The following is a 27,604-nucleotide window of genomic DNA, read 5'->3' as shown; positions in this document are numbered from 1 at the left end:
GTGCAGAAAAGGTTTTCAGATAGGGACTATACATAGATTCAATGTAACTTAATCATTATTTGATTGAGCACCAGGATGTATATAAACAGAGTTAATTTACAAGAATATCTTAGGCATAAATTTTATTCTTTATTTTTGAATATGTTTCTCTTTTTTGATTGCAATATAAGTATATGATCTTTTTGAATTGTTGTTGCTGGGATTTTAAGTTAACTTTTGAGTGCATGAAGAGAGTTCTAGTAACTTCTATCTCTTGTTTGGTATTATTCGGATCAATTTTCAATACTTTACTTATATGGTATAAGGTAAAAGACCCAATTATTGACCCTGGCCCAGTTTCTGACCTTTTCAACTTTTTTTGGAATTAATTAAAAAACTATACATTTAATGTGAAAATAAATTTTTTCTTAATTGACAGTAATTTATTCTATGCCTCATTAATGTCAATTAAAAAATATAAAAAATATTAACTAAATAAAAAAAATTTTTTAAACCAAAAGTGACTGTGGAAGCCATTTTTTAGCTTTAGTCTAAACAGTTTATGTAAGGAGCTACGACAATTGAGTTCGTGCACTAATTATGATGTAAGTACGAAAATCTAACTAAAAATATACAAATAAGTCAATAATTAATTAAAATTTATTTTAAAATATTTATAAAACATATTAAATTTAGTTTTATTACTGAAATTTGAGGGTCAATAACCAGGCTCAATTTTAAGTGTATGTCACAGTTGTTGACCCTGCAATTCTAACCTTCTAAAAGCTAGGTTATCTGTCACATGTTTTTAGTCACTTGTTCATTAAATGTAAAAATAATAATATTTATTGTTATCTTATATTTTTTTACTATTTTTCGTAGTAAAGTGATAAATTTACATTTAATATTCATTGGTATAAATGAAAGATTGTATTTAAATCTTGTAAATACATCTTTTAAGTGATAAAATTATTAATAAAAAAATGTCAGTTTTATCAACGCTTAAATTATGACTGTTTTAGTTTACTAATATTTTTATTATTATACAATTAATTTTATTCTTTTTTATTTAGGAGTGCTCTGAAATACAAGTAATTTAATTAATTTTATAAAAATATTTTTTGAAAAATTTTATAACAAAATATGTATCATTATTTTTACAGCTAATCAACGTTTTTTTTAACTAACGAATTTTTTTGTTAAATGACTTTTATAATTATTATTTATAATAGTATAGAATATTTTTACTGAGGACTTCTATAAATTAATTCAATTTTTGTAACATAATTTTGCAATTTTTTTTATTTAGATGGAAGAAAAAGAGTTAGAGGGTGAAGAGACAGAAGAAAATAATCATAAATTTATTTTAGACGCACAGCCATCTAAAGAAGTTATAATTTTTGTAGTAGATGATGATGGAAATTTAGTCTCTGTCGATGATAATAGAATGGATACTGATTATAACAGTCAGGATGAAGAACAAGCAAGCTCGCAAGTTCAGATTTTGTCTGAGAATGAACTTGAAAAACAAGAAATTCTAAAAGTCCCAAGTTCATCTGACAATCCTGACCCCTCCAATAAAATATCATCACCTAGTGCAAAAACAACATCTCCGAATGTTCCTTCTCCTTTTAAGCGAGCTTTGTTTTGGCCTTTGAAAGATAAAGATTTGAAGAAACGAAAAGCTAAGGAAAAGGTACCGACAGTTTATACATCTGATTCGTGGTTAAAATATCATGACGACAAAGAAGCAAAGAAACGAAAATTAGAAGAAGAAAAAGAATTGAAAAAAGCTGAAAGGTCCAAAAATAAAGCCATCAAGGAGGCAGAAAAAATAATTAAAAAAGAAAAACTTGAAGAAAAAAAGAAACAAAAAGCTCTTAAAATAAAAAAGTCCAAGTAATTCAAATAATTAATTTTAATTTTTTTGTTTGTGTAATATGTTATAACAAGACTTGAACTATTTATACGTTAAATTTTAACAAACTGTATATTTTTAGAATAAATATTTAATTTATTTACTTTAATAATAATTTCAGTTTATTTAAAATTAGTAAGCACTTCATAACCTAATCATGATTAAATTTGAGGGTCAGAAATTAGGCTACGGTCAGGGTCAGAAACTGCCACACGAAGAATTCTGAGGGTCAGAAACTGGAGCTCTTAATGTCAATTTTTAAAACGTCAATTTAAAATATAAATTTAGTTCAAATAATTTTTTTATGCACATTACTTTATTTTAAAAATCCTAAACTAATAGATAAAATTATAATTTTCTTCATTAAGTTAAGTTTTATATTAATTATTATAGTTTAACCTCCACCGTCACTCTAAAAAGGTCAGAAACTGGGCCCCTTACCTTAGATAATGTCTAAATTATATTTAAATTTTCTAGAAATCTAGAAAAAAAAATATGATTTAGATAATATTTTGACATGAAAACACACACACATAATAGGAGTCTTTGCCCTAGGGCAGGTCTGTGACCTAAAACTCGACCTCAAATCAGGGAAAATAAGCGTGTGATATATGAATGCCATTTCATTTTGCAGTGCTGCAATTGGGCTATTTTTGAATACAAGAAAGCGAGGCTTGGTCTCGCACTTCCCTGTCCACACAAGACATTGAACAACCATATATATATATATATATATATATATATATATATATATATATATATATATATATATATATTAGGGTGGTCCTTAAAATGGTCGTTTTCGAATTTCCTTGCTCCCAGGGGCTCAAATGGTTCCAAATAGATAAAAAACAATTCCCTGAAAGTTTTAGCTCTTAATATTAACGTTTAGATAGAGCGCAATTCAATCAAAGTTTTGTATGGAAATAGCATGGAAAAATTTTCAAAAATTTTAATTTTAAAAATGTAATTTAGCGAACAAATGAATCAATAAAACTCATTCATTTGTCGCTAAGTTATACCTAAAACATATTTTTTTAATTTTCAAATTCTTTTCTATGCTCTTTCCATACAAACTTGGATTGAATTGCACTCTATCTAAACGTTAATATTAAGAGCTAAAACTTTCAGATAATTGTTTTTTATCAATTTGGAACCATTTGAGCCCCTGGGAGCAAGGAAATTCAAAAATGACCATTTTAAGGACCACCCTAATATATATATATATATATATATATATTTATATTACAGTACACATTACATATGTGTATATATACAAATATATAATATATACATTTATGCAAATTGCATATCTTAGAAATATGTATTGCAATAGTATAATGTAACATGTCATTGTTGAAATTATACGCTTTTTTATATTCAATTTTGGTTTTTTAATTTAAAAAAAAATTTTGAATTCAAACAGTCTATATAATATTGGTGCATTTCTTCAGCATTTTATATTCGCACCCACGGTCGTCGCTGGCGCCATCTACATTGGGAGAGGGAAACTAACCCGAGCAAATTGACAGTTTTGACCAAAAAACGTGGCAACGAAATATGGCCCGAGATCTATATACTCTTTTATCTATGATTTCACCATTAATTAACTTCCCGTAAGGCAAGTTATAGTAATCACAAAAAATCAAAGACGAAAATGTTTATATATCTTTACTTTTCAAAGGTTTAATATTTTGGCATACCTCAGAAAAAATGGATGTATGTGTGTGTGTGTGTGTGTGTGCGTGTGTATGTGTGTGCGTGTGTGTGTGTGTGTGCGTGTGTGTGTGTGTGTGTGCGCGCGCGTGTGTGTGTGTGCTGATACAAATTTTCGTCGACTATTTCGGGAACACCGATCAACCGATTTGAATAATTCAAAAAACATTCGATTCGTATTGATAAGAAGATGTGCTGATTAGTTTTTGGCGAAGGCAGGTCTAGCCGTTCCAAAGATACTCCCAAGAAGTCCCAAAAACGGTAACTAAGTTTTTAAGAGAACGGAGCATCCGATTTTAATAATTCAAAAAACATTTTACTTGTATTGACGAAATGAACAACTGGTAAAATTTTTGGGAAGGAAGCTCTAGCGGTTATGGACTCTCAATAAACAAAAAGTTAAAAAAAAATGCCATTTGGCGGTCAAAAATATTCATTGGACATATGTACCATACATCAAATTATCAGATATTTTATAGAGATTTTAATAATGTGTATCCATTTTGTGTAAACTTTTTTGGGTTCCGTAAAAAGATTTTTAAATTTAAAATTCATGTATATGATTCAAACAAATGTCCTCGGTATTTTCGACAGTATGAAATAACCGATTTGAATAATTTAAAAAACATTTGATTTGTATCGATAAGGAGACGTGCTGATTAGTTTTTGGCGAAGGCAGGTCTAGCCGTTCCAAAGAAACGGGGCAAAAAGTGCCAAAAACGGTAACTCAGTTTTTAAGAGAACGGAGCGTCCGATTCTAATAATTCAAAAAACATTTTACTTGTATTGACAAGATAAAGAATTGATTACATTTTTGGGAAGGCAGGTCCAGTGGTTATGGACGCTCAATGAAAATAAGTAAAAGAATATCATTTGGCGGTCAAAAATGATTATTGGTCATATGTACATCAAATTATCAGATGTTTTATAGAAATTTTAATAATGTATGTAATGTAAATTTTGTGCAAATTTTTTTGGGTTCCGTACGAAGATTTTTGATTACGGTACGAGAAGTTCTAGCAATTTGCACAATGTCCTGCACCCCACTAGTTCGTTTTTAAAATTACGAAATTTTCTGTAAAAGTATATTCTGCACACCGTCTACCCAAGCAAAGTGTTTTTTGAATTAACCCCTTCACTTACCAGCCAATATCCAAATTTACGGGCCCAGAGCGACACTAAGGTTGGTCGCACGCAGTGCTATAAACAACTTTGCTCAGCGTTCGAAACTGAATAAATTACAAAATTCCTATATAGTTTCTATATGCACGTGTGCGGTACAATTAACTTTGCAAGATGTTTAATAAATAATTACGTTGATTCTTAAATAAAAATAAAAATTCATTATTACAAATATATAAATTTATACATATAATTATAAATTTACATATTTGTGCGAAACGTACAATGTCGCTACCACTGTCAGTACTACTGGTAGCAAAGTCATCACTGCTTTGTAATTCATCACTAATTATTTTTTAATACATTATAATGGGTATTTTATTATAACTTCTTACAAACGATGTATGTATATGACGCCTCTGAGGCGTCTTTGTAAGCGAAGGGGTTAATTTAATCGGATGATCCGTTCTCTCAAAAACTGAATTAACATTTTTGGCTCTTTTTGCACCATATCTTCGAAACGGCTAAACCTGCATTTGCCATAAACTAATCAGCACGTCTCCTTATCAATACCAATCGAATGTTTTTTGAATTATCCAAATCGGTTGATCGGTGTTCCCGAAATCGTCGACGAAAATTTGTATCCGCATACACACACATCCATTTTTTCTAATTGTAAGGTCTAAAAACTGATCAGAACGTCACCTTATCAATACGAATAGAATGTTTTTTAAACTATTCAAATCGGATATTTCATACTGTCAAAAATGTCGAGGACATTTGTTTGAACCATATACATACGTGAAATTTAAAATTAAAAATCTTGGTTCGGAACCCAAAAAAATTGAAACAAAATTTGCACATTATTACAATCTCTATAAAATATCTGATAATTTGATGGACATATGTCCAATAAACATTCTTGACCGCCAAATGGCATTTTTTTTAACTTGTTTTTATTAAGAGTCCATAACCGCTAGACCTGCTTTCCCAAAAATTTAATTAGTTCTTCATCTTGTCAATGCAAGTAAAATATTTTTTGAATTATTAAAATCGAACCATCGTTATCTTAAAAACGGAGTTACCGTTTTTGACAGTTTTTTGCCCCGTATCTTTGGAACGGCTAGACCTGCCTTCGCCAAAAACTAATCAGGGCGTCTCCTTATCAATACGAATCGAATGTTTTTTTTAACTTCCCGTAAGGCAAGTTATAGTAATCGCAAAAAAATCGAAAATGAAAATTTTTATATATCTTTACGTTTCAAATGTTTCTGAATATTTTGGCATACCTTAGAAAAAATGAATGTGTGTGTGCGCGGATACAAATTTTCGTCGACAATTTCGGGAACACCGATCAACCGATTTGAACAATTCGAAGAACATTCGATTCGTATTGATAAGGAGACGTGCTGATTAGTTTTTGGCAAAGCCACGTCTAGCCGTTCAGAAGTGCCTAAAACGGTAACTCAGTTTTTAAGAGAACGGAGCGTCCGAGTTTTATAATTCAAAAAACATTTTACTTGTATTGACGAAATGAACAACTGGTAAAACTTTTGGAAAGACAGGTCTAGCGGTTATGTACTCTCAATAGAAATAAGTTAAAAAATGGCCATTTGGCGGTCAAAAATGTTCATTGGTCATATGTATATCAAATTATCAGATATTTTATAGAGATTTTAATAATGTGTACCCATTTTGTGTAAACTTTTTTGGGTTCCATACCAAGATTTCTAATTTTGAAATTCATGTATGTGGTTTAAACAAATGTCCTCGATATTTTCGGCAGTATGGAATAACCGAGTTGAATAATTTAAAAAAAATTTGTTTCGTATTGATAAGGAGAGGTGCTGATTAGTTTTTGGCGAAGGCAGGTCTAGCCGTTCCAAAAAACATTTTATTTGTATTGATGAAATGAACAATTAGCAAAATTTTTGGGAAGGCAGGTCCAGCGGTTGTGAACTCTCAATAAAAATAAGGTAAAAAAATGTCATTTAGCGGCCAAAAATGTTTATTGGACATATGTACATCAAATTATCAGATATTTTATAGAGATTTTAATATTGTGTACACATTTTGTGTAAATTTTTCTGGGTTTCGTACCAATTAAAAAAACATTTTGCTTGAGTAGAGGTGTGCAAAAAATGCATTTACGGAAAATTTAGTAATTTTGAAAATTAAAAAAAAAACAAAATTTAAAAAAAAAAAATTCAAAGTTTCAAAAAATTCAAATTTTCGAAGTTTTTCATTAAAAAAAAAACTAAATTTTGAAAAATTAAAAAAAAATTGATTTCTTACAAAAATTGGAGAATATTTTCAAAAATTTCCAAATTCTCAAAATATATAAAAAAAATGTTTTTTTTTAAGGGGGTCTTCCTATGTGATGAGTTGAAAAAATTGAATTTTTTTTTATTTCATATTTCGGTAGATTATACCTTTAAAAATAACATATTAAAATTTCAAATCGATATCTCAAATAGTTTTTGAGTTACAGCCATTTAAAAAGTATACATATAGTATATAATACAACGATCATTTTAGCTTTAAACGCGTTTTTCTCAAAACTATGTTTTTCAAACTGGTCTCCATTGTATCTCAGAAACGGCTGGACCGAATTACTTGAAATTTACAGGGCACACTCAGTATATTTAAACGCATGGAATGATCTATTATCAATCGAAAATTTTGAAAACTTCGATTTTTTTATAGCAAAAAACAAAAGAAAAAAACGCCTAATTTGCAACTTTTATTTCAAATGTCTATAAAACATCCAATTTTTTTTATATTCATTTGATTGTAGGTCATTCCGTGCTTTTAAGCCTACAAATTAAAACGCCGTTTATTTTTTTTTGGTCAGATAAGCCAATCAGCCGGAATCGTGGAGACAGTGGGAGCTCTTTTTTTTGAGGGGGGGGTGTTTAGAGCGCTGTAACTCTGGTTGGACTAAATTTTTTTAGCTGAAATTTTATATTTATACTGTCCAAATATGTATTAATAAATGATAAAAAACTTGAAGCTCTAGCTATTTACTGGCCGTAGAAAAAAAATTCTAAAATATCCCTAAAAAACAGGCCGTCACATAGGAAGACCCCCTTAAATTCCAAAAAAATTTAAACTTCGAAAAAAATGTCAAAATTTTGAAAACATTTCTAAATTATCAAAAAAATTCTGAATTATCAAAAAACTCAAATTTAAAAAAAATGGACTCTTGTAAACCTACACATAAGTTGTTTATAAAATACTCTCATCGTCCAATTTAAAAAGCACTTATGAATTTACAGTATGTATTTATAATAAATAAACTATTTGAAAACAATTATGGATTATTTTTATTCCTCGAATGTTTAATTACGATACGAGAAGTTCCAGCAATTTGCCTTAAGGCACGATGCCATGCGCCCCACTAGTTTAATTATTCGAATCGGTTGATCGGTGTTCCCGAAATCGTTGACGACGAAAATTTGTATCCGCACACACACACATCCATTTTTTCTAAGGTATGCCAAAATATTCAAAAACTTATGAAACGTAAAGATATATAAAAATTTTCATTTTCGATTTTTTGCGTTTACTATAACTTACTATGGAAAGTATGCGAGAAGTCTACAAAACTTTTCTACTTGTATAAAAATTCTTACGATTGATATAAATCATTAAATGATATCAAGGCCAGTATTATCTTATATCAGATACTTATAGTCCAGTCATTTGGTCGTTTTGCCGGTACAGTACTCCGGGAATTCTGAAAATTGGTAATCTTATAGATTTCGAGGTGCTCTTTATGAAAATCAACTTTGCCACCTCAAATTTGAACGGCAAGTTGCCGCCATATTGGAAAAATGGCGTCAAACAACAGATTTTTTAAAATTTCTCCTTTCTGGCTGATTCTACAATAAAAGTATCTATGTACGAATTAAACTAGATAAAATTTCCTACAATTCTTTAGAAAACCGTTTTTTTGTAAAATTGATAGTTTGAGAGTACGGCCGCCTCAAAGTATTTGCTGCTCTCGCCGTAGTATCAAATCTCTCCATATATGGCAGCATTTTGAACTTGACCATATTCTTCCTAATAAATAAACATTTTTAATGTTAAATTGAGCGAATGAGTACTAGCAATAAAATAATTCAAATATTTTTCTGTTTTTTTTTGCTGATTTTTTAACACATCAAGCTACTTACTTATAGCTACTTTGCCATTGAAGTGTTAAAAAATCAGCAAAAAAACAGAAAAATATTTGAATTATTTTATTTAGATATTTTAAAAAAGCTGTTTTTTGACGCCATTTTTTCAATATGGCGGCAACTTGCCGTTCAAATTTGAGGTGGCAAAGTTGATTTTCGTAAAGAGCACCTCGAAATCTATAAGATTACCAATTTTCAGGATTCCCGGAGTACTGTACCGGCAAAACGACCAAACGACTGGACTATACTTACTTATAGCTACTTTGCCATTGAAGTGTTAAAAAATCAGCAAAAAGACTGAAAAATATTTGAATTGTTTTATTTCTAGATCTTATTCGCTTAATTTAACATTGAAAATATTAATTTATTAGAAAGAATATGGTCAAGTTCAAAGTGCTGTAATATATGGAGAGATTTGATACTACGGCGGGAGCAGCAAAGAATTTGAGGCGGCCGTACTCTCAAACTATCAATTTTACAAAAAAACGGTTTTCTAAAGAATTGTAGGAAATTTTATCTAATTTAATTCGTACATCGATACTTTTATCTTAGAATAAGCCAAAAAGGAGATATTTTAAAAAAGCTGTTTTTTGACGCCATTTTTTCAATATGGCGGCAACTTGCCGTTCAAATTTGAGGTGGCAAAGTTGATTTTCGTAAAGCGCACCTCGAAATCTATAAGATTACTAATTTTCAGAATTCCCGGAGTACTGTACCGGCAACAGCCTTTTTTTGCACCAAATGACTGGACTATTAATATTTTACAAAATAAAGTTTCTTAAAAAATGTTTAGTCTTTTTTCGTGAAATTTGGCGATAAAGTTTATGCACGAAAATTAGTTGAGTTATATGAATTAATTAACATTTGGAATAATACGCTACAATGTTGTCCTAACGTACGTTTAAGTATAATTAATATAATTACAAATATGTATTTTAAATGCTTTGAGATATAGCAATGTTTAGCTTTTAGTGAAAGCGAAAAATTTATTTTCGAAATAAACAGTTGAAAATTTTATGTAAATATATAAATCTCAATTTCGATTGATTAAAGGCCTACACCACTGTAGATTTTTCGAAAAACCAAAAAAAATTTTTTAGACTTAAAATATACTTTGAACCCTTTAGAATATGTGGAAAAATATTCCATACCTAAAACTTTATTTTTTTACTTGTAATCATGAGCTTTTTTCCCATGCGCGTCGGGCTGCTTCGAACCGACACCGCTCAAATTCATTAACAAAAAATACTATAAAGAAAAATGACAACGTGTATCTTCTTAAATATACTGATATATTTATATTGCATAAATTAACTGTAAAAGCATTTTTAACCAATAGATGAACAGTGCAGAGTCAACACATATAAGGGTTGACTATATTGCGGCCGATATTGCTGAGGATAATTTCAACGATGGCCTAAGCAGTATTTTATAAATGAAAATAGTTTTGGAGATTAATATTGGCATCTAAACATGTAATTTTTGTCTTAAAGTCGATTATAAACGTCTTAAGCATGCCGAACGGTCTTTGACGGATGTGCCAAAAGTAGGAAGCTCTGATACAAAATCATCAAAGGAAGAAAATAAGAAAAAAATTATAAAAATAAAAAGGCATCTGTATGTTGCTGGGATATCAGATTAACAGTAAAAAATATTAAACTGATATTATTTTAATTTTTTCTTATCTATAATTTCTTTCAAAACTTTAAACGCGTTTTTCTCAAAACACGATTTTACAACGCGGCACGCAAAATAACTACAACAAATTGAACTATTTTCACTCGATTTTTTTTACAGTATACTTAAAATCACATTTTTAAGTGCCCATCATAGATCTTCTATATGTTAATTTGTTCATCAATTATTAACAAATGGGCTCGCCCGTAGGTAAACGGTTAAGAGCGACAGGACCTGAATCAGAGGTCCCGGGTTCGATACCCACTTCGAGCAGCCTGTTGTCAGGCAGCAGTGACAACAATTTTCACTTGGAAATATAGATAGCAATATGTTTCCAAGTGAAAATAGCCCTCTCCCGGCATTGGTGCACCAACAAAGTCACCCATTAGATTAATTCTAATAACAAAATAATCAAATATGGATGGATTAACCATCTAAAAAATACGAAGTAAGGAGAAGTTTTAGCCCAACAGCTCATAGGACGTAAGGTTATGATTGCTGTTAAAAAAAAAATTACAAATCACTATCCGTTTTTTTCGTTGAAATTCAACGATTTTGAACTAGTTGGTTTGGTATTTAGCCTTGAGGCAAGTTACATGAACTTCCCGATATGTGTAAATAATCGACTTAATCAAAAAAAAATGTGTAAATAATATACTTCATCAATCCTACTTTAAAAAAAACGATAATAATTTTAGCAAAGTTTGACAAATTTTTAAAATTAAATTACTTGTCAGAAGGCCGTAATATTACAGTAAGTTCTATAAGACCATGATGTATATCATCAAAAAAAGTTCCATGAAAATCGGCTTAAATTTTTTTTCAACAGTTCATTACAAGAAAACGGCTCGGTAGATTTTCACCTAAAATTAATCAGTACCATTCGCAACTAATATCTTTCGAACAGTTTTTGATTTTTTAAAATCGGTTCGGTAGGATGAGCTTAAATGTGGACGAAAAGTTTAACACTTTTTTTCAACAGCTAATTACAAGAAAACGGCTCGGTAGATTTTCACCTAAAATTAATCAGTACCATTCCCAACTAATATCTTTCGAACAGTTTTTGATTTTTTAAAATCGGTTCGGTAGGATGAGCTTAAATGTGGACGAAAAGTTTAACACTTTTTTTCAAATTGCAAAAAAACGGCTTGGCAGATCGTCACACAAAACTGACAAACGATAGTCCTCACCGAAATACATCAAATAGCTTTTAAATTTCTAAAATCGGCTCAGGCGTTTTTGAGAAAACGTCGCTCAAAGGTCTAATTTTGACAAATGCCAAAAAAAACGATACCAATTTTTGCAAACTTTGACGAATTTTTAATGCTGAACCAGTTGTCGTAGGGCCGTAATATTTTAGTATGATATAGAAGACTATGGAATCTACCGTCAAAAAAATAATCATACAAATCGTCGAATTTTTTTTGTTTTAAACTTTATTACAAGAAAACGGCCCAGCCGATCTCTACCAAAAACTAATCAGGTCGATTCCCAACCAATATCTTTCGAACGATTTTTGAATTTTCAAAATCGATTCAGAACTGCGGGCTAAAACGTGGACAAAAAACTTTTCACTTCTCTGCTATTTACGAAGGAACGGCTTAGCCGATGGTCGCACAAAACTGACAAACAATAGTCCTCATCGAGATACTTCGAATGGCTTTAAAATATTTGAAATCGGGTCAGCCGTTTTTGAGAAAACGGCGATTTGCGGTAAAAAATCTGTTGATGCACACGCACACACACACACATACTTTTTTCAAATTTGGTCTCATTCGATTCAGAATGGCTTGAAACGTCGAGAAAACAAAATTAGCGAATCGGATTTTTTGATGAAAACATAAATTTCTCCTTCGGGAAGTTAATAAAGTGCTCGCCAAAGGAACAAAAATCGATATTTTTCAAATCCGCTACGATGGGCACTTAAAAATGTTATTTTAAATATACTATTGAAAATTCGAATAAAAAAAATTAAAATTGTTGTAGTTATTTTGCGTGCCGCGGAGCGCCTCCAATTTGACGCGGCTCGCCGAAATGGCTGTGGTACCGTTGTTTTTAATTTTTTTTTTACAATTATATTTTATTTTGTTACTTTAATGTACAATAAATAACTATATTTAATATCATGATTTTATTACATTACCTTCCGCCCGAAAAAAAATGGCAATAACATACGTTCTTTTAGGCAGCTACAGTGGTGTAACCCCTTCAGTTATTATTACACATATCGAGAAGTTCATGCAACATGCCTCAAGGCAATGCCACTTTCGACAAGTTTACTTTTGAGTTGATCGTGGCGTGTACTTGAACGCATTCAACGAAATTCTTCTAACAAAATTGTGCGTGTTCGGAAATTTTACTGTACGGAAGCTCTAAATTGCAACTTTTTGAAATTATAAAAAATATACATATATTAAAGTACGCGTGTTCGTATTGATAACACAATCATCTCGCGTTCCCATATTGATTTGAGACTGCTAACAGTAAAATTCAGGCCTCTTATCAGCAAATGCATTTCTTAAATTGAAACGCATATGTGAAATGAAATTACTGGTTCATAATAATACAAACTACAAATAATTCATCGCTTATACTTTGCACTAAGCTTACTATTTCTTTATTTCTGCATATGTGCCATAGAAAGATCCCGCATTTGGAAAAAATGGTATAATTTTTATTTTATATATATAAGTACTCAATGGTACGGTTACATATATAAGACGCTAAGTTGATTCAAAAACCTCTATCTCATCTAATGACTCACCCCGACGGCGGTGCTCGACATTGTTGTAGTATTTTCTTTATTGTCGGCAGTACCGTTTTGTTGGAGTCCATTAGCGGTTCCATTATTCGCGGTCTGCTCGATCAGGCGTTGTCTCATTGCAAGACGATCGAGACTTGCCAATCTGTAGCTGCCGCCTATTCCACCATCGCGGTCGCGATCCCGCACTCCGCCCGCGTTAAACGAATTTGTGTATTTTGGCAGAGTCGGGGGCGGTACGGGTCTCACGGAAGGCTTATCAGCTGTAACAGCCGGCCCCGTCGCAGAACGAGCGCCCAACAGGGTACTACTTGACGTGTACAAGTAACTCCCGGGACCCGCTATCGGCGGCCGGGAGCTCGGCGAAGTCTTTATGCCCGCGACGGGCAACGAAGACTGTCCATTCATCACCGCACACTACGCACGACACGGATAAAAACACACGCCACAATAATATGTCACTTCATCTACAAAAATAGCGATCGATAAATGCGCTTCCGTTCGAAACCGCATCAGTTTTTAAACAATAATAATACCGTACGGCCAGCCGCACAAGAAATTGCTCTCTTATCCCTCTAGTATTATTGCATATATAAACAAGCAACAAACGAACAACCAGCTCACACGATATGGCGCGTCAGAAAACCCCTTGTAAAAAAGCGCAGGCGCCGGGGTAGTTCTCAGAATATGAACACTCGCACAGGGAACAACTATTCTATCACGTCCGACGAATATATCTACACGCACACAAGTTACTTCCACGACTGCGCGCAATGCTGGTCGGACAACGCAAATACGAATGTTTCGAGTGAGTCCGGCAACATTCGGAGTCGATCGGGCCGTGGCCAGTCGAGATCGCCATGTCTCGACTTCGCCGATGGCTTATTGTTATAACATAGATAGAAGTTATACTCGTGACACATACTCGGCGAACAAAAAACGCAGCCACTCTTTTCATTTAATGACGTAGCATGCTATTGTTTGACCTTTCTATTAACAGTATTTTCAGATTATATTCGATATGTTTCATTTTTAATACCAAGAAAGGGTCAAACGAACTTTCAATCAATAATTATAATAAATAAAAAGCCATCAACAAATATATATATATATATATATATATATATATATATATATATTGACTTTGTTAATATATATATATATATATATATATATATTTATATATATTATATATATATATATATATATATATATATATATTAACAAAGTCTAATAATCGGGCATAACATCAATAAAAAACATGAATTTCTTTCAAAAATTTATTTTAAATCGATACGTTTCGGCTATAATCCTAGCCTTCATTCAGTGGAAATTAAAAATAAAATTAAAAACTAAAACAATTGAATTGGAGTGAAAAGAAAAAATAAAATAGTAAATAGTACTTACAATCAGTTAGTCTTAGTGTTAAATTGAAAATTTTAATAATCCATGGTATCAGGAAGGATATGGTAATGCAATACACTATGTATTATAAACATTAACTTGAAATTACACAATATTTTCAACAAAATACTAATTTTAAAAAATCACAAATGGATAGTGTGTTATTTGTAGACTGGTTGAAGAAATTAGTAGTATACTAATTTAAAATTAGTATTTTGTTGAAAATATTGTGTAATTTCAAGTTAATGTTTATAATACATAGTGTAGTGCATTACCATATCCTGATACCATGGATTATTAAAATTTTCAATTTAACACTAAGATTAACTGATTGTAAGTACTATTTACTATTTTATTTTTTCTTTTCACTCCAATTCAATTGTTTTAGTTTTTAATTTTATTTTTAGTTTCCACTGAATGAAGGCTAGGATTATAGTCGAAACGTATGGATTTAAAATAATTTTTTGAAAGAAATTCATGTTTTTTATTGATGTTATGCCCGATTATTAGACTTTGTTAATACATATGTCAACATCAAATTCAGAATCACACAATATATATATATATATATATATATATATGTATATATATATATATACATATATATATATATATGTTGAAAGTTTCGTCGACGTTGATACATATTTGTAAATTTTTTAGCAGCCCAACAGTCGAATTAAAAAAGATTAAATAACAAAATTATTTATTCAATTATACGTTTCGACACTTGATGTGTGTCATCATTCAGTAATCAAACCAGGAAAAACAAAAAAATTAATTATGATGTGAAAATTGATATAAATACTAACTTTGTGTAAAATAACCTAGGTTGTATGTTTAGCCTTGAATAGTACACACAACACTTTCCGATGTTAACTTAAATATAGGAGGGCAATATTTGCTCCTCCTATAAACTCGCTTGTTAATAATAGTTTTTTTACTATTTTACACAAAGTTAGTGTTTATATCAATTTTCACATCATAATTAATTTTTTTGTTTTTCCTGGTTTGATTACTGAAGGATGACACACATCAAGTGTCGAAACGTATAATTGAATAAATAATTTTGTTATTTAATCTTTTTTAATTCGACTGTTGGGCTGCTAAAAAATTTACAAATATATATATATATATATATATATATATATATATATATATGATTTAGTTGTTAATTTTGATGTTGAGATATATGAGTAAGTTCTTGCGGGGCGATATATTTTGATGTATCGCCCCACAAGAACTTATATATATATATATATATATATATATATATATATAACTGATATAATAATATATAATATCAGTTTCAGATTTTCCTAACAAAGAATGTCAATAGTTCAAACACGAATGATAATGACATATATGAGTATATTTCGAATATTGATCTTCAAATTCTAATTAAAACCAATAAAATTAAAATTTGTTGTTTTTCGATTAAACGGTGCTACCCTCTCTACGCCAAGATGAAATACTCCACAGCGTATGTGCGCTCTCGGCACGACAAGACCGCTGTTAGTCATACCACTTCGAAAAAAGTAAACAAATTGTTTATGGCCCATAACTATTTATTCGATGCAGACAACGCAGTTTTTAAAGTTAACAAAAATAATTTATAATAGTACTTATTAATTCTGCAGTATAAAATCCCATAGCGTTTCTATAAGTAAAACGAGCAGAGAACAATGCCAAGAGCAGAATGCTGTGATTTATGATATTCACAAAAATGTTTATAAATGCATAAGTCTCAGATGAGTATTAGAAAGCATATTATAGCGCGCCGATTAACGAAAAACACGATAAAAACATTGTATCAGAAAAAGTTATTATACAACGTTACATGCATAGATAAATAAGCATAAATAGATCGCTATGTCTGGTGATTATAGATGGCAGCACATGTACATTTTCTAAATTAACTCGCGGTATAACTTCTACATTTGTTCATATAATCAATGCAGCCAAAAAACCTGATTAAATTTTAATATTGGAAATAAGAACTAAACATACGAAATACAAAATATATTTTCAAATATATCACAAACATATATTTGAAGAATTATAAACTAAACAGAAAGAACTGACAGAAATAACTAAACACCAGAAAACAAATAACTAAACAGAAATAACAGACGAAACTAAAATATATTACAGACATATTTTTAAAGTGCTACAAATTAAAGAGAAATAACTTATTAATATTAATTAATAAACTAAAATTTAATTAAACACTTGAAACCTAACAAGAGAAAAGCGCAGAAGTATTGACAATGGAATGATAAATTCAGAATGAATGACAAAGAAAGCAAAAATTTAAAAAAACATATTGATATCAAAATTGAGAGAAAACTAAATTCCTAGGATTAAAATTCGTTTGTGAGACATTCTTCTTTATTATCTCTGCATTTAATAGTTATTTCGCTATCTAATCAATCATTAATAAAGTTGCATTTGATGAAATCTTTAAAAAGTTTCTGTGTATGAGTGTTTTTTAAACATTACTTCACCCATGTCATGATCATTTTTTTCCACAGCAATCGAAACTCTTTTTATTATTGTTCTATAAGCTGTTTATGTGTATGATTTATGATCTAAGGTATTAATATGAGAAGCAACCCATCGGTTATCTTTCTCCTATGTATAGGTTTTTTTTTATTAGCTCTTATGTCTAATAGTGTGGGGGTTTTATTAGCTTTTATGTCTAATAGTGTGGGGGTTTTATTGGCTATTGTGTCTAATGGTGTGGGGGTTTTATTAGCTCTTATGTCTTAAAGTGTGCATATGATTGTATGCAACTATGTCCACGAAGGACAGTTTCCACTTGAATTTATATTGTGATCTATAACCCCAAGTGGAAATTTGACATCAAAGTTGCCTGATGTCAGGCTTGGCGGTAGCGGAAATCGAACCAGCGAGCCTGGGTCTAGTTGGTGCTAGCCCATGCTCTAACCCAGGGGTCGGCAAGCTTTTAACTGTGGTGTGCCAAGCCACTCTACCAATATGATTCAGGATTCAGGGTGCCGCCTTAATTCTAAACTATAGAACCAGGTTCTAGGGGAGAAGAATTATAACCAAATTTATCTTTTAAACATATTTATTAACTAGTCTAGGCATGGCATCGTGCTTTAAGGCAAATTGCTGGAACTTCCCATACCAAAAATTATTTTTTTTATAAAAGATTAACATTTTTGAAAAAAAAATTACTCTGAAAAATTAGATTTTTGAGAAACTATAAATTGTTGACAAAAATTTACTTTTTTTGAAAAAAAGACTTTTTGGAGAAAAGTGTATTTTGAAATATTTTGAAAATTCTGAACTTTTTTTCAAAGCAATCGTACTGCTTTAACTGCATAGAGACGAAATATCGAAGAGCCTAAGCGCCGCGTCGCCGTGTAACGGATAAACATTGGTACGGAACCCATAGGAATGTAAACAAAATTTATACTTATTGTTAAAATGTCTATAAAATATCCGATAATTTGATGTGCATATGTCTAATGATCATTTTTGACCGCCAGATGGCATTTTTTTAAACTTTTTTTACTACTACTATTAGATCTCTGAAACCACTAGACTTGCCTTCATGAAAATTTGAACAGTTCTTCTTCATTTTAATACAAGTAAAATGTTTTTTGAATTATTCAAATCGTACGCTCCGTTCTCTTAAAACTGAGCTACCGTTTTTGGCACTTTTTGCTCCATATTTCCGGAACGGCTAGACCTGCTTTCGCCAAAAACAAATCAGCACGTCTTCTTATCAATACGAATCGAATGTTTTTTGAATTATTCAAATCGGTTGGTCGGCGTTCCCGAAATCGTCGACAAAAATTTGTATCCGCACACGCACACACACACATACATGCATTTTTTCTAAGGTATGCCAAAATGTTCAGAAAACTCTGAAACGTAAAGATATATGAAAATTTTCATTTTCGATTTTTTGCGATTACTATAACTTACCCTACGAGAAGTTAACAAATAACATGAAATTCTAAAATAAACTAAACAATATTAATGCGAACCTTGTCCCTGTACATTTTTGCTTAACATTACAATATCCGGAGTATAATTTGTAACACACATAATTCTGAATGTTTAGTTGTTAAACGTCATCTTTGTGAACTCAAAATATGTTTCATGTGAGAAAAAAATTGTTCACAGAGATATGTGGAACCAAAAGTTGAAAGGAGAGCGCTTTAAATTTTCTTTAAACAATTAAATATTTCCGGCAAAGTCATCCAACAATTTAATTTTCCATGGAGTCATCTTTCTGATTTTTTCGTAATTTCTTAAATTTTGTTTTCCATAATTCTGAGGATATTAGTTCGATAATTTCCATTTCAAAATCATCAACACTCATCCATTCAAAAATTGAAAAATCAAACGGTATAATTGATGGATCTATGAAATCTGGTTTTATGAGGAAGGAATAAGCTTCAAAGTCTTTGCATCTGGAAAATTCATCTTTAAGTGCTTCAACGTAGGTTGAATTACATTAGCGAGCTACATTATAAATAATAAATATAAATTATAAATAATTATAATTAAACTTTTTTTTATTTAAAAATCACTTCGTCTCGATATATTTGCGATTTTCCTGATTACTTTGTAGAGTGCCATTCAGAACACCATCGCGTGCCAAGCCTGGCACGCGTGCCGTAGGTTGCCGATGCCTGCTCTAACCGATATCGCCACCGCTGGCCCGTTATGATCATGAAGAAAATATTATTACTAAAACTGTTATAAAAGACATCTAGTGGGGTGCATGGCATCGTAAAAATAATCAGTCAACAAAAATGTCTATAAATAAATATTATAAAAACTAGAATTTTCATTATTTGTTCCTTGTAGACAAAATCTGAAAACTTATTAGATTAGACGACGTTGTTTATATATGTTTGAATAAAAGATATATAAAAAAATCTAATTAAGCGGGACTTATTGTTAGAATGAACATATTTTATATCAAATGCATCAATTTTTTGTTCGCGAAATATAAGCTCTGAGTTAACAATTTTAAATAGTTCATGTAGTATCAACTATACAAACATATAAAGTATTAAAAAATTTTTTTTAAAAAATATTACGGACGTGGGATTCGAACCCCATCAGTTTTGACTTTCTTATCACCAACGCGATGACCAACCGCGCGATAACCAACTGTGCAACAAGGACTTGATCATAGATAAACAAGTATAATAGATCGCTATGTCTGGCGGTTTGACGTTACCTCGATTGGAATACAAATTTTTAAAAATAGATGGCAGCACATGTATAATATTTAAATTACCCCTGGTTTTACTTCTTAATTAGTACGTATCGTATACAGCCCCAAAAACCTGCATAATTTTTAATATTGGAAATAAGAACAAATCATACGAAATACAAAATATATATTTTCAAAGATATTACATATGTTTAAAGAACAATTAAAATTATGTTTATATTAACAATTATAATTACAGTTATGGAATGTTTGAAAATATATTAATTATATACATAATTATATAAAAGTATTATAATTTCACAATTATGCTTAAATGAATATTTCAAAACTAAATATCTAAGTGAAGAAAATCACAGAAGTATTAACTAAACTAAGCACAAATAACTGACTAATATTAATTACTTAATGACTAATATTAATATATTAAAATCTTAAAAACTAAGAAGAAACTACAAGCACAGGAGCACGCAATGAAATTACAAATTTAGAAGGAATGACAAATAATATAAAAATTTAAAGGGTTTTAAAAAAAAACAAATAATTTGTTAAAAAGTACAAATACTTCACAAACAAAAAGTCCTAAAAACATAAAATAAATATATATTGATATCAAAATGAGAGAATAGAAATTCAAATTCCTAGGATTAAAACTCATTTACGAGACATTGTTCTTTATTAATTCTGCATGTAATAGTTTTTTTGCTATCTAATGAATTAATAGTAAAGTTGCATTTACAAAACCTTTGAATAGTTACTGTACGAGTGTTTTATAACATTACATTTAGCCATGTTCCATCATGAAAACATATCATTGAAATTGCCATAAAAGATCATTATTATTAAAAAATACCTTGCGGAAACTTGTATTGGAATAGCTAAATATTTTAACCCGCACTTGACACTTTTTTGGGTACTATAAAAACACTTTGCCATATTAAATTTCACAAATGTTCACTTAAACAAAATTAATTAGAAACAACACGAGTTCAAAAAGTTAGGTTATTCGTACAGCCATACAGCGATCAAATACTTGACAGCCACTTGCATGAACCACGAACAATTTGTAGTTGAAATTGAGTGCACATGAGCCATCTGTTTTTAAAAATTGAAACTACTCAGGACCAAAACAGTGCAACGCGCATTTGTTCGAAGATAACTCCCCATGGACTTGATCACATACAACGCCATGGCCGGTAATCTCCGAACAAATGTAGATTACCTTGTTCTGAAATGAATTGGTATTCGAAAAGATCGAAGGATGGCGCTACGATTTCCAATTTCATTGATCTAGCAGCTAGCTTGATCTACATTGATTTGATCGGCCATTTTCTATAAGTTGTCATCGCGTAGTGTAGTTGAGATGTGTTATATTTGTTTTTCTGTGATTGTTCATATATAATTATATTTTGGTGAATACTTATTTCATTTATTATTAAGTTAAAATGGTAAAGTGTAATGTCCCAAATTGTTATAACTCCAAATATAATGAAAAATGCATGTCTTTCCGGCATCTAATTATCAGGTATGTATATAATGATGTATTATGCATATAATAAATATGTATCATGAAAATAATATTAAAATGTTATATATTATGTATATATATATATATATATATATATTTGTGTGTAAAAATTTGTAAAAAGATGCTTTCAATTTGGATGCAGAGGGCGAATAATTTTTTAATGGATGACCTAACTCTTCGGTTTGTGGCACAAGACGAAGATAATTTGAAATCGAAACCAATTAGAAGTGTCTCCTTTACGGCAATAACAGAATAGTTTTCAAGTCACTGGAGAATGCTCTCACACAGAACCAGAAGAACAATCTGCAACTCCAAGGACAAGGACAAGTAATTATAACTCTAAATACTTCAATACAATTTGCAAAAAAATATTAATAAATGAATCTTATGTTTTTAGTTAGGAGATGAAAGCCTAAAAACCTTGAAAAAGATTTTTGCAGCAACCCTGAGATTGTCAAGTGCAGGTCAAGAGTCACCTATTCTGGCACCAGTTTTCCTCAAAGGTATTTTTTCATAATAATTGCAGCAAAAATAACTAATATGATAATAACAATATCTTAATTAATATGATAACAATATATTCAATAGAAGTCCTTGGTGGTAGCTGCAAATTGCCTCAGAATGCAGTGATAAGGCGTAGGAGTGCCTTAACATCCAGAAGATGTATGATACATCAAATTTTGTTTCGGGATTAAAAAGGATTAACAAACAATGAAACAATTTAAAGGATAAATTCCGACAGAGTATACAATGTTCTGAGAAGTTTTCAAATATTCCGGAAACGTAAAATGTAAGGGCAAGAATTTTGTTATTGTCTCAATTAAGAGAGTATGCTCAAAGACCAGGCAGTTTATAAAAAGCAAGGGTTTAGTTATAGTTTTAACTAAACCTCCTTGCAATAAAAACTGGATTAAAACAATAGATAGATTTGAGCTACAATTGGTATAAATTAAAAGTAGTTCAAGGTCTTGGTTACTTACGTTTAAAAAAACACTTATACAGAAATTATTCAAAGATTTCGTCAAATGTAAGTTTATTAATGATTGATTAGATAGCAAAATAACTATTAAATGGAGAGATAATAAAGAAGAATGTCTCGTAAATGAATTTTAATCCTAGGAATTTAGTTTTATCTCAATTTGGATATCAATATATATATTTTTTGTTTTTGGGATTATTTTGTTTCGGAAGTACTCGTTCCTTTTTAAAAATGTGCTGTTCTTTTTATCCTTTTAAATTATCGCATTACTTGTCATTCCTTCTAAATTTTTTATTCCATCGTCAATACTCCTGCGCTTTTCACTTCTTAGTTTTTAAGTTTTTAATATATTATTATTAGTCATTAAGTAATTAATATGAATAAGTTATTTCTCTTTAATTTGTAGTACTTTAAAAATATGTCTGTAATATACTTTAATCAATAGTAGTCAGTTATTTCTGTTTAGTTTATAATTCTTCAAAAATATGTCTGTGATAAATTTGAAAATATATTTTGTATTTCATATGTTTTGTTTTTATTTCAAATATTAATTTTTTTCAGATTTTTTGGCTATATTGTTTATATGTACAAATGTAGAAGTAATACCAGGGGTTAATTTACACACTGTATGTACATGTGCTGCCATGTTGTGATCTATTCGTAAATTAAAATGAGTGTAACGTCAAATCGCCCGAGATAGCAATCTATTTATGCTTATTTATCTAGGTACAACGCTATGAGCGGATGTCTAGGATCTAATCGGAATTTCTACACTTTTTGCTCTGTATCTTCGACACGGCTTGACCTGTGTATACCGAAAACTAATCAGTACCTCTTCACATCACCACAAATCGAATGTTTTTTGAATCATTCAAATCGGCCAATTTGTTCTCTCAGAACCTGCCATTTTTTGCACTTTTTGCTCCGTAGCTTCGAAACGACTAGACATGTCTTCGCCAAAAACTATTCAGCACGTCTCAATACAATACAATTTTGAATTATTCAAATCCGTTGATATGTGTTCCCGAAATCGTCGACAAAAATTTGTATCCGCACACGCACACACACACATACGTCCATTTTTTCTAAGGTATGTCAAAATATTCAAAAAACTTTAAAACGTAAAGATATATAAAAAATTTCATGTTCGATTTTTTTGTGATTACTATAACTTACCCTACGGGAAGTTAAAAAACTTTAAAACTATGTGTTTTCAATAAACAGAATAAAGTGTTATGCCTTTATGCCTTTGCAGACTTTTTCTACAGATTCAAAACAAGAATTTTGTCTTTCGCTGTGAATTTTCTCCTTTTTTTGCAAATGGTATTTAGAAATAATGTTACTTCCTTTCCACTGTATTTGCACACTGTTGTGGTTTTGTATTAGATTATTTTGTTTACCATCTATCGCCTGATCCAACATCAGGATGTTATGACTGTGTGAGAAGAGAACTCTTTCATGATTCCTGTAAAGGAGATTTATCTAATCTTCTTCTATAAAGCTTGAAGAAACTTAAACAAAAACATATTATTATATAAATTATTACAAAAAAGATATATACTTGATTTAAAGATACAACTACCTTATCTTATATATAAAAATGGAGCTCTCTTTCAAATGTCCGAATAAAACTCGAAAACGGCTGAATCAATTTGGCCAGTCTTAGTCTTGAAAAATTCGTGCCAATCCAGAGATGGTCGGAAAGGTGAGATATTATTTCAAAATCGCGTAGAAACTTTACATTTTTAATTTGAAAATTTTTGTTGAAGCGTAATGTAAATAAAACAATGGACGGTGGCTAATACTTGAAATGTCAAACGTTTTTGACAGATGATGTTCGATTATGTTTAATAGGATGTTTTACGTGAATATTATTTAATTATGATTAAATTGTAGCAAGTAGTTTTGTTTGCAGTTTTATTTACATACAAAAACGTTAGTAAACGGGCCGCAAGTGTTACTAGAAACTCAAAATATCAACTTTTTTGAAATGTTAATATGAAAATGCAGTTTTTGGCAGATATGTATAATTATATACTCATTGGTATTTATAAAACATTTTCTAGGTTATATTATTTTTTATTTATGTTATTTAAATTTAGAACCTAAATTTGCTATCGATGAAATGGACATTTTGTCGAATAACATTTTCCCAGTTATAATTTCCCAGAATTTATCGAAGAATAGATAGCAATATATGAAGGTCCGGAACTCATCGAATGTTACTTGAAACTTTTCAAAAAGCAGATCAAAGAAGAAATACTTAATACATTTTCTTCCTCTCCTCGCATAAATTTGAATTTTTTTTTATAAGCTCAGTAGTATTATTTACAATTATACACAAAATCCAGAATCCAAAAAGAATCTGAAAAACTTGAAATGTAATCGAAAGACCAAAAAAGACTTGGATTGGATTATACCATGTTTTCTATAGAAATTGTATAAATCTTCCAGTTTGATTGTATTGACAAAATATAGACAAACTAATGGGGTTTATTGTTTTTATAATACCTAATTGTATACAGCATTCAAACAACACATGCTTATGCACTTAAAGTATTAATATTTTTGATTCTCTAGAAATGGTTTAGAATATACCTTATTTAGCAAAACAACGTTTGCCGGGTCAGCTAGTCTTATATATAAAAATGGAGCTCTCTTTCAAATGTCTTAGTAAATCTCGAAAACGGCTAAACCGATTTGGTCAGAAAAATTCGTGCCAATCCAGAGATGGTCGGAAAGGTGAGATATCAAAATCGCGTAGCAACTTTAGATTTTTAATTTGAAAATTTTTTGTAGAGGCGTAATTTAAATAAAACAATGGACGGTGGCAATTACGTGAAATGTCAAACGTTTTTGACAGATGATGTTCAATCACGTTTAATAGGATGTTTTACGTGAATATTATTATGATTAAATTGTAGTAAGTAGTTTTGTTTGTAGTTTTATCTATATACAAAAACGTTAGTAAACGGGTCGCAAGTGTTACTAGAGACTCGAAATATCAACTTTTTTGAAATGTTAATATAAAAATGCATATTTGTCTTAAACACGGTGCTCTGAAAGATCTCATTTGTATAACTATATACTCATTGGTATTTATAAAACATTTTCTATGTTATATTAATTTTTATTTCTGTTATTTAAATTCAGAACCTAAATTTGGTATCGATCAAATGGACACTTTGTCGAATAACATTTTCCCAGTTATAATTTCCCAGAATTTATCGAAGAATAGATAGTAATATATGAAAGTCCGGGGTTAAAAAGGTCCACCACCGATGTGTCAAAAATCAGTAAAGTTGAGCGTTGTTTAACAACAATATTTGAAAGTAGAGGAAAAAAGATGTATAACCAGCTATAACCTCGATTCTCATGACTTTGCTAGAAGTATTTTCTTCCGTTGGTAGTTTTTTAGCATTAGTTAAAAATGTAATTATTTTAAAAAATAACGAAATGTTTTTTACCCATTTATTGATGATATCAGGGTGTATATTTAATTTGGATTCGTTTGCCTTTTTCGAATAAAGAGTATTAAATTTTTATGAAGGATTTTTTTGACATATTAAAAGAATTATTGAATCTAGAATTTTCAAAATCTAAAAAATTGTTAATGTCAATGTGATTATTTATAGTGGAAAATAAGGATTGGGCATTATAGTTTAAAGATTTATTTATGTTATCAATAGAGGTAATGCAATGTTTGATTTCTAGATTCAGCAACATAAAAGAAAAGGAAAGCTTTTTATTTTTAAAATAATTGGAATTTAGATGATTAAAGTTTGTTAGTTTGAAATCAAAGGATTTTGGTAGAAGTCTTTCTTTACAACAACGAAATAAAAAAGTTCTTTTGTTGGTGACGATAGCCAGTTTTGAGAAAAGATTTGAAATAGTTTTAAATAATATGAGTTTGGTAAGTCCATAGCAATGGAAAATGTACTCGAAAAAAGATGGGAAAGAGTAAGGAATGCATTGTGTAAAACTATTATGAAAATAATTGTTGTAACGATAAAAGGACGAAATACTGAAATTATTATAATTCTGTGTAAGTTGGATATTGATAAGAGGAACGAATATTATGTCTAACCTTATTTGTATGGAGAACACTATTTACATAGTAATATATGAAAGTCCGGGGTTAAAAAGGTCCACCACCGATGTGTCAAAAATCAGTAAAGTTGAGCGTTGTTTAACAACAATATTGAAAGTAGAGGAAAAAAGATGTTAACCAGCTATACTCGATTCTCATGACTTTGCTAGAAGTATTTTCTTCCGTTGGTAGTTTTTTAGCATTAGTTAAAAATGTAATTATTTTAAAAAATAACGAAATTTTTTCCCCATTTATTGATGATATCAGGGTGTATATTTAATTGGATTCGTTTGCCTTTTTCGAATAAAAGAGTATTAAATTTTTATGAAGGATTTTTTTGACATATTAAAAGAATTATTGAATCTAGAATTTTCAAAATCTAAAAAATTGTTAATGTCAATGTGATTATTTATAGTGGAAAATAAGGATTGGGCATTATAGTTTAAAGATTTATTTATGTTATCAATAGAGGTAATGCAATGTTTGATTTCTAGATTCAGCAACATAAAAGAAAAGGAAAGCTTTTTATTTTTAAAATAATTGGAATTTAGATGATTAAAGTTTGTTAGTTTGAAATCAAAGGATTTTGGTAGAAGTCTTTCTTTACAACAACGAAATAAAAAAGTTCTTTTGTTGGTGACGATAGCCAGTTTTGAGAAAAGATTTGAAATAGTTTTAAATAATATGAGTTTGGTAAGTCCATAGCAATGGAAAATGTACTCGAAAAAAGATGGGAAAGAGTAAGGAATGCATTGTGTAAAACTATTATGAAAATAATTGTTGTAACGATAAAAGGACGAAATACTGAAATTATTATAATTCTGTGTGTAAGTTGGATATTGATAAGAGGAACGAATATTATGTCTAACCTTATTTGTATGGAGAACACTATTTACATAAATAGTAGTGAAATTAAAATTATTTTGAAAATTCATGTTGTTAAAAATTAAAAAACACTTGTAAAAGTTCTTGAAAATGATCAAAATCTTGGATTTGTAACTTTAGTGTAGTATGGGTTCTGAGTGTCC

General features: G+C 30.1%; 1 protein-coding gene across 3 annotated transcripts in view; it reads right to left on the bottom strand.

The window, feature by feature from the left end:
* Positions 1 to 27,604, bottom strand: part of LOC113374830 (septin-7) — a 334,150-nt gene that overhangs the window by 100,089 nt on the left and 206,457 nt on the right. For 2 of the 3 annotated variants that reach the window (XM_026614796.1, XM_026614795.1), the window contains exon 1: positions 13,358 to 14,116. The exons of the other annotated variant lie outside the window; for it this stretch is intronic. In XM_026614796.1, the coding sequence (XP_026470581.1) occupies positions 13,358 to 13,762 (405 nt within the window). In that variant the 5' untranslated portion in view covers positions 13,763 to 14,116. Of the gene's footprint in view, positions 1 to 13,357; positions 14,117 to 27,604 lie in introns of those variants that run through there. 3 annotated transcript variants of the gene reach the window in all.

This window comes from Ctenocephalides felis, unplaced genomic scaffold, assembly GCF_003426905.1.
Source record: "Ctenocephalides felis isolate EL2017-DRISC unplaced genomic scaffold, ASM342690v1 CF-g0.4_SCAFFOLD_01886, whole genome shotgun sequence".
Classification (NCBI taxonomy): domain Eukaryota; kingdom Metazoa; phylum Arthropoda; class Insecta; order Siphonaptera; family Pulicidae; genus Ctenocephalides; species Ctenocephalides felis.
The sequence above is the reverse complement of the archived record's forward strand: the minus strand, read 5'-3'. Positions and strand labels throughout refer to the sequence as shown.